This window comes from Athene cunicularia (genome assembly GCF_003259725.1).
Source record: "Athene cunicularia isolate RWA chromosome 5 unlocalized genomic scaffold, athCun1 chr5_part1, whole genome shotgun sequence".
Taxonomy (NCBI): Eukaryota; Metazoa; Chordata; class Aves; order Strigiformes; family Strigidae; genus Athene; species Athene cunicularia.
In genome coordinates this window covers 13,319,890-13,329,061 of record NW_020799101.1, presented here as the reverse complement: position 1 = coordinate 13,329,061, position 9,172 = coordinate 13,319,890, and the positions used below count along the sequence as shown (strand labels likewise).

The 9,172-nt window shown below is 37.7% G+C and overlaps 1 protein-coding gene across 5 annotated transcripts in view; it reads left to right on the top strand.

The window, feature by feature from the left end:
- The first annotated feature begins 244 nt into the window (after positions 1 to 244).
- Positions 245 to 9,172, top strand: part of WDR25 (WD repeat domain 25) — a 90,276-nt gene continuing 81,348 nt past the window's right edge. The window contains exons 1-3 of one of the 5 annotated variants that reach the window (XM_026849497.1): positions 283 to 546; positions 1,291 to 1,435; positions 2,988 to 3,763. In XM_026849497.1, the coding sequence (XP_026705298.1) occupies positions 3,047 to 3,763 (717 nt within the window). In that variant the 5' untranslated portion in view covers positions 283 to 546; positions 1,291 to 1,435; positions 2,988 to 3,046. Of the gene's footprint in view, positions 547 to 998; positions 1,436 to 2,987; positions 3,764 to 9,172 lie in introns of those variants that run through there. The other 4 variants (XM_026849498.1, XM_026849500.1, XM_026849499.1 and 1 more) reach the window with 4 other exon arrangements.

The following is a 9,172-nucleotide window of genomic DNA, read 5'->3' as shown; positions in this document are numbered from 1 at the left end:
CGCTCACAACTCCCGGCTGGGAAACGCACACCCCCGGAACCCTGCTTCCCACTGCCCTCCCTTCCCCTACAGTCACCAGCCCAACGAAGCGCCCTCCATATCACCCACAGCGGTAGGAGAAGGGCTCCTACAAGCCCAGCGAGCCGTGGTCTGGACCCTGCCCTTCCCAACACTTAGTCTTCGCGGGGCAGCTGTGGCACACGGAACTGTTTGAGCACAGCGCCTTGTTTCCACCCGGCGCACTTTTAAAAGCGGAGCCGCCGTGGGCTGGCCGGTGAGTTCCGGGCCGCGCTGCCGGTGGGGTTGTGCGGCGCAGGTACCCGCGGGGTGCCGCGGGCAGGCTCTGTGGGGGGAAGGCGGTAGCGGCGGCGGTGCCGCAGTGGATGTGACCCCACTAATGGTCTCGGTGCCCGGGGGGTGGCGGGAGAGTGCGCGTGTATGGGGAGCGGCAACGGCTACGGTGCCGGAGGAGAGGGGAAGGGAACGGCCTGGGTGCCAGGGTCCTCCGGAGACCGCCGTCCCGCTCCCTCGGCAGGGGCTGCCGCTGTGGAGGCTGCGGAGGGCCGCGCTGGCGGTCGGTTGGGTGTCGTGCTTCCCTCCTTGGGGGCTGTGGGGCACGAGGAGCGAGGGAGCCCCCGGAGAGGCGGCCGGGCCTCTCGCCTGACCGGGCCTGGGCCGTGGGGCTTGCGCCGCCAAGTCCCGCCATGAGCGTCCGACAGTGCTGCCCTCAGCTTTTATGTCTTGTCTCTTAAAGTTTGCGGTTGCTTAGCGGGCGGTGTTTTGCGTGCCATACTTTGGTTTAATACTCTTGGATAAATCAGTTGTGTGAAAAATGAAAGAAAATGAGAACTCTATGAGCTTTCCTCTTAGCTGGTACATTGTAAACCATATTGTTAATAAATTCACGGTCTAGTTACAGTATGTTTCCAGTGAAGTACGCTCTGTTTTTTTTCACTGCATTTTTCTTTAGTTAGGGCAGCATAAGAAATGTTGGGATGGTGTTTCTTTAAAAACAGAAGATGAATGGGAAGTCTTAAGCTGACAAACGATTTGCTTTTACAAAAATGCTAACACATGTGGATGATTGTGTGTGATGGGATGGGTTTATGGTGCTGAAATATAATGGAATACTTTTTTTCTAAGATCTCATAGGAAATGTTTTTAACCTGCTGTGTGCAAGGCACTGTTTTTCACTTACCTCTGAATCTCAGCTTAAATTATTTTGTGTTAAAACAAAGTAAAGTAACTTTGGAAGTCTAACCCAATCTACTTGTGTATCTTCATTTATAGCTTTCAGCCAGAGGTCAACTTCTTACAGTGTTTGTTCTTTGAACATGATGCATTTTGGCTGAGGCCTGTTTTCAGCACTGCAATACAAATATCACCACTTGTTGCAGTTATTGAAGTGCGGTCCTTCAGAGTTACTATTTATATGGTAAAAGGTTTCAATTTAGTGCTAAAATTTACTGGTTTTGAACTGAATTGTTAGTTAATCTTTCTGGAAACATGGTCTTTATTCTTTAAACAGTAGTTAATTTTTTTCCTTGACACCGTTGCTGTCACTTACAGCTGTCATTAACTTCAGATAAAGACAAAATGTCCTCTAGAGGGAGATCTTGATGCTTTTATGTGCTGAAATATTAGTCACCTTGTTTCAGTTAAATGTCTTATTTGCTTATCTTGGAAAGGCTGTATGATGACAAAGGTGTATGTCTTAATAGGAACCTGTCTTCTGGATCTGTTCTTGGAAATTTCATTACAGAATACAGATCATTGCCTCTAATGTAACACTTCTGTAGGTTAAATGAAACATGCTTGTTATAGTTCAAATCGATCTAATTCTGAAGTTAAATGAGTAGCCTTTACAAGTTTCAGATTACTACTCCTGCAGTAGTTTTTGTAGGTCCTACATTTGTGACATCAATTCTGCAAATGCTTACATAGATACTGAATTAATGTAGCATTCCCATTTTAGTTAGGTTGCTTTTGAGGGCAGTTTCTTTGCTGACTTCAACCTAGAATTCCAGCAGATGATGTGAAAGTGTTGTGGGTTAAATCACTTTAGCATAAGGAGTGCTAACAGCTGGGCAAGGAAACAAAGCAGAAATAAAACATCCTATTCAATCAATCTTAGCAATTGAAGGATAGCAGTACTTTTTGATTATAAACAGCAGAGGCTGAAAGATTGTTTTTGCAGACACATCAGTTGTTTGAATCTAGTTAACCCTATGCTCCATCCAAATTATTGGAAGAAACTTGGTGAGATTGTTACGGTGGTGAGTTATTCAGCATGTTATGTACTTAGTCTCAGTGTGAGATTTCCTTCTTATAGATACTTGAAAAAAATTATTCCACAGTAGATGAAGCATATATGCTCTTACTTTTCTGTAAGTAAATGCAAATAGGAAATTCAGTGTAGTTTCTGGTGTAAGTCTGTGCTGTAAAACGAAAGGCTGTGTGGAATTTGCTCTGTGGATGTAGTTGGAAAATTTCCTCATACTGCAAGGCTGCTGAATGGGTCAAAAATGTATTTACTTTTTTAATTATCAGTGGACCCTCTTCATACTTCTTTCAAATTATCAGTTCAGTCTAACAATATCTATTTCTTAACAGACTTCAAAATAGCTGTAGTATTTGTATAAATGTACATACCACAACACTGTGTGTTGTGTGTGTTACTGCAAGTAAGGTTGAAGTGATTTTCAGTGCTTGTGTTTCAAGTTTGTTTTCCTTTTCATACTTGTTTTCATTGTTTTGTGGTATGCAAATGCATCTCTGCAGTGCATTAAAAATGTATGCAAAGTGCTTGGAGGCAAATGGTGTTGTGCAGTTGAATATACAGATGTGTTAGAGGAATACATTCCATTGATAAATGGGAACAAAAGTTACGGCTTTTTTGTTAAGAAAAGCATATTTATATGCTTAAGTTACTCAAATTGTAGAGTCTGTAATAAATTCTGCTCTAAATAATTAATTCTTTATTGTAGATCATAATTTTGGAGGATTTCAGCACTGAGATTTCTGGAGTCTCCTGTGTCTAGCCATAATGAATTCATCACTGGTTGCTTATGATGATTCAGACTCTGAGACAGAAACTGGCAAGACTGAAGTCCCCAGTACTTCTAGCAGACAAACAAGCCATCCAAGTTCATCTGTGAATCGCGTTCAGTACTTTGCACCTGGTGGTTTGGGTACAAAATCTACATATGAAATGCAGCCTACTGAGAACGCTGACAGTTCTGGCACGAGCACTGTTTGTGAAGATCCCCCTGAGCATTATGCACAGAATAATAACGCTGATTTGACATCTCCGTATTGTAGGAGACCATACTGTGGCCATACTGCATTATGTATGTCCTACAAAAACTATGAACAGACATCAAGCTCTTCAATAAACTCTGGAAATGTTGTTTCCCAGAAGAGAATACATAAAGACAGTACTACTGCTATAAAAGGCATTAGACCATATATCCCTAAAAGATTGCGTCAGGAAAATTCCAGTATGCCTGAAAAAAAAGAATCTGATCAGAGAGATAGCTCAGTTTGCTCTCCTGATAACCCTAGTTTAACATCACAAACTTGGAGCAAGATCTCTGAATTAATTAAGCCATATTTGGGATCAAAATATAAGTTAACTGAAGTCCCCAAAAGCTTAATATTTTACATGTCTAAACACTGTGGCCCTGTTAATGAAATCCAGTGGTGTCCTGTACGAGAGCAAAGTCACATGCTTCTTTCAGCTTCTATGGATAAAACAATCAAGGTAATGTAAAACAAGATGCTTTGTAGACCAATCATCAGACTTAAAAGTACTGTATTAAATAATGATCTTCTGGGAATAACATCTTTGCTTGTTATGTGTGTTTAACATTTCCACTGTATTCAGAATTTGAGGAGATGCTTTGCAGTACAAGACCCTATTATAAACTTGCCGCTTAATCTTTCCCTATACCTATAGTTAGTTCCATTATTTTGGAATGTGGATTTTTTTTTTTTTGGTGTTAGACATGTCAGTGTTTTAGATTTTAACTTAAGAAGTTAGATTTCTATAAGGTAATTTCTCATGATCTGTATTAACATTAGGTTTTCATTATTTCCTAATTTTTAATGTCACACTGGCCATAAGCACTATGGTCTGGATACAGATTCTGCATTAAATTATTAAACAACTGACTGCCAACACTGGAATAGTATTTTGAGGAACTTTATCTTTCTGACAAGCCTAAGTGACTAATGATGGAGGAGGTACGTCAGGTCAGATGGATTTTCATCTGAAGTCATGTGGCAGGCCTTGCATCCCTGAAAGGTGTCTTGTCATGGTCTAAGGAGTCTTATGTAAATTTTGTTTCAAGGGTTAATTGCTCAATACTTAAAGTGTATTTTTCTTCTAGCTTTAGTGAAATTGGCTTCAGTTCTTTCTTAATTTAGTCACTCCAATGCGTCTTACTTTAACAATGGTTAATAAAAATATTTTGTGTATGCTTTCCCAGATATAGGGCTAATGCCACCTCTGGGTTCAAATAATAATCTTCTGGAGTGGGTTTACACAGGAAGATAGTTTTGATAAGAGCACACAGAAAGCATGCTTTACTGTATCTAGCATATTTAACATAGTAGGTACAACTAGTTTAAAACTTGGTTCTAAAATTTAGGGCTTCATTTAAGTCCTACTAAGTAACGAGGCAAGAACACCCTTTGTATTGGCATACTTATAGAACCAAAGGAGAGGAGAGAACTTTAAAAAAGAATTTGAATTCTGATATCATGTAGGAAACAATCTTAAATAATTTTATTAAAATTTTGGGGTTTAATTTTTTTTCTCTTTGACTCTTTTGCTGTTTAATTTGTAGTGAAGAACTGAGTTTCATTTAGTTTGGCTTTTGTATGATTTTTCTTAGAATTTTTTTTCCTTTTCTCTCCTCCTTTTCCAGTTTTGCTATGGGGCTTTGAAATGTGTGCTGCCTTTGCATCTTTGAAGCAGTGATGTTCTTGAATCTTGGACAGTTTTTGTTTTTTTTCTCTTTAATGTCTTTAAAAGCACTGGTGCTCACAGAACAGAAAACTCCAGATCTATAGTGTGAATAGAAGTTACTCCTCTCAACTGCTTATCTTTCATTCTCCTGAGTTATAACAACTTCACTGGTTCTGTAGTCAGCATAACCTATCGCACTGTCAAAGTCTGAATATTTTTGAACTGTGAATAATTCCTCCTTCATCTGCTTTCCCAAGCTTTTTATGTATCTTTGTCTTAAAGATTAGAGGAAAAAAAGTACCTTTGTTTTTCTTTGCAAGTGTTCTTTAATATATTGAATAAGTTAAATCTTGACTGCTACTTGAAGACCAGACTTAGAAGGAAAATATCAAGATATGCAGAAAATGCTGATGGATGTTTTTGGTAAGCAGCAATTTAAATTTGGATTGTACAAAACTGTATGCACCTCTGACTTCAAAAAGTCATATTCAGATACATTGTCTTAAAGTGTCATACCATATGCTTCATGTTTGTTTGCTATCCCAGAGCCTCATTTTACTGATGAGTGAAATTACGGATGTGTTAAATTTGCTAAGCAGTCTAAAATCAAAGTTGTTAATTGCAATGTAAAATTATTAAAAAAATGAAATAATAGCCTGTCTTGTCTTCTCAGCAGAAAGAAACATTATTTTTCTAAAGCAGTGTTACCACCCCTGATTGGATGTAGTCTTTAACAGTAAAGCTGGTTTTTGAAGAAATTTAATTGCTTTAAGTGCCCAAACCATGGAAATTCTGTGTAAATAGAGTGTGTTAATCTTGGCAATGCTTCAGAACACGCGAGTCTAAAACATTAATAAAGTAATAATGTAACTGCACAAAGTATATTAAAACACACTTCCGTATTTTGGAATGTAGCCTGTAGAGAAATACCTATGGATACTTCTTATTGCTATTAATAAAATGGTTGTGAGCAGCACCACCTTTCCTGTGCACCTCTGCACAAGTACGTTTCAGGCCAGCAGAGGGCACGGTTAGATAAGTATTGACTTCATGTTCTGAAACTAATTTCACTAAATTTCTAGGGTCACGAGTCCATAAATCTCTAATGACTGTGACAGCGGTAGTTTATCTTCTGGGGATTTTTTTGCTGTCTACCACTGCCTGAAGTTCTGCATTTTCTGGTATAAGCACAAAACAACTGATTGAAAATGCAGATGTATATGTACTATTTTTTTCCCTGATCTTGTACCTTCCAACATCTTACCTTTTGTGTTGTTTTCCAAAATCACCTGCTTGGAATTACTAGTTTAAATCCAGGCAGTGGAAGCGTGTCCTCTTTCCCTTTAGTGGGAACATGCAGATACTCAGGATGTTTGCACTATTAACTTTGAACATTTGATTTGAATAAAACTCAAAGCACAGTTAGAAGCCCAAAATTCCTGTATGATCAGAGGGAGTAAGCAATCCAGAGCCTCAAACCTCTGTAGTTAGTTAGTTATATGAATACCTGTCAATGTTTTTATGTGTCAGTATCCTGGATTCAGTCCTTACATTCAGCCTATGAATTAAGACGTTTGTGTTTTTGAGGAGTCCAATATTGGTAGAAATTTCTCAGAATTGACAGTTCTGTCTAACCAAATCTGACTGGTGGCAGTTTAAGTGGTGCTTAAATCAAAAGATATATAGGCATATACAATTTTTGTAGTGTTTAGCCAAACAGTTTTTAATCTTTTATCTGTTCTTATGTGCTTAAATGTTTTCCTCAAATTTTTCGTAGCAAAGGATTATTTTTTTTTTCCACAGAGAAGAAAGAAATACTTGGTTTAGTTCTCTTAATTTAGTGATCTTAATTTCTTTGTTCCCATTTAAACCTACTATGACTAAATCATCCATATCACACAAGTATATATCTCAAATTTGTATATGGGACTGATTACATGGTTTCTTACTTTTTAAGTGTGTTTATGTATCCTGTTTAAATCAGGCAAAAAGAACAGTCTTCTTTCATGTTCTCCCAGATTTGCACTTTACCCTATCTTTATGAATCCGTGTCAGTCATACTAAAATTTTTGCGAAGAATGAGTTGATGTTTTCAGTTTGTGTTGACTGAAGAACAGCCTAGTGTCAGAAAAGGTCATCTGAAGCAGTTTGTATAAATATCTTGCATATTTAGGAAGGAACGCACTGTTTCAGAGGATTTTATATTTTTCATTAAAAGTATTTGCTCTTCATTTTTTTGTGTATGGCTGCATTTAAAAAAACCAAACAGTTTCAAGTGGTACAGTTGAAAAAAAAAAAAATAAAAATCAGCTGTCAGCTGAGGGATGTAGCTCTCTAGAGTAATGTTTCTACCAGAAGATGGGGCTCCTCATCATCTTAGAAAGGGGTGGTAACTAAACTATGACTAAAGTCTGGAAGACTAAACTGTGCTTCCATGTTGTGTGCTAAAAGACTAAAATTAAAAGTTTCTGCATACACTGAAAAATGTATAAGAAAACTTCGTAGAGACCTTGAAACGAAGATAGGAGCTCATACAGGAAGTGATATGTATAGCATTGTACCCACAGTTCTTAAAATCTGGAGTGTTAATAGAAGAATGCTAAATCTTAAATTTGTAAGGAATGGAAAAAACTGCCACCCTTAGATTTAGGCTTTGTCAAGTCTTTTTCTTAGGATATTGAGCATGCCCTTGGGAAGCGGAAGCTGATAGTATTTCCAGCCTAGGTAGCTGGAGAAAGGGGCAGGAAACCTGATTCAAGTTAGGGAAAGTACTGTTGGGAGGTCTTACTTGTGGCAGTCCTCTCCTTCACTATTACATTCTAACTGTATTATTATCAGTGGCTTTTGTTTCTAGTTTAAGTATGTATTTGAAGGATTGTGAAACATGATTGAACTACTTAAATCTGTTTTCTTTGGATAATACTACTTCTTTACCTTCTGTTTGAAAAGCTGCTGCAAATTAATTTTAGGCTACTACTGCTATTTTTGGTTTTGCCTACTTAAACACTGAAATAGTGTTTGTGATTTTAATTCTCACATTTTTTTACGTAAATTTTGGACTGTTATTAAAGGTGCCTAGTTTCCATAGCATGGATATTCAATACTTTCTGAACATCAGATGTTGTTTAGGTATTTCTGGTTTAGAACTCCAATCATAGAATACTAAGTCACAGGTTATCACTGAACACAGCTGTTTACCAGGGTAGATAAAAAGTGGTCTCTTGAAAGACATGTTTACCAGTTGCAGAGAACACTATACTGCATTCACATTGTCAATGTCTTTTATTTGGGAGACCTCTAATTGCATAGAACCAGAGAGATGTAAACATTTTCACTAGTTCCTTATGCTGGACTTAGCTTTTTAACAATTATTGTCTTCAAGCCTTCCATAACATTATTCTGTTTTTCCTATTTAAAATTAACTCAAGGTAACATCTTTATATGATCATCTATAAACTTTTAATTGTATATTCCTGGTCTTCTATTTAGAGCATCACAGCAGGTATTCTATTTATTGCAAAGTATTTCTTTATTTTCAGCACTTTCATCCTCCATTGATGAGCAGGATCAAGGAAAGAAAGTACTGTGATTCTTCAGTACGCAAACTGTGTATTAATAGTACTTTGATGGGATGACTTAAGTCATTGTTGGAAGTTTTTTCTTATGCATTTTGTTCCCTACTTGCCTAGTTAAACTGTATCTCCAATTAGTCACAGCTGAATCTATATAGGGAAAGTAAAAGGTTTTTTAAATTAGTTTAGTAATGTTGGCCTGTTGTAGAGAGGTATTGTCTGCTTCTCTTGATTAAGAATACAAGAACAGACATTCTGGTTCAGACTGAGGCTCTGTCTAGCCCAGTGGTCAGACTCTAGTAGGGTCCATAAGTTGGTGTCTAGAGAAAAAGAACAGCTCAAAGGTATGTAGTACCTTAAAAGCCTCTTCAGGTCTCTGCTTGTTATCAAGCCAGGGGATTTCTGAGCTCCAAAGGAGCTTGTAACTTGATATCTCAAGAGATCTCTTCCAGATAATTCTACAGTCTTGCCAGACTCTCTTGTGATCATTAGATCTAGAGTGGTATATTACTCATACTGGTCAAATTTAATGTACAGTTTTTGTTTCCTGGAGTATATCAAGTACTACAAGAAATACGATTTTTATTCATTTTTTCAAATCCATTTATTCTTTTATGGTTGTGTGTTC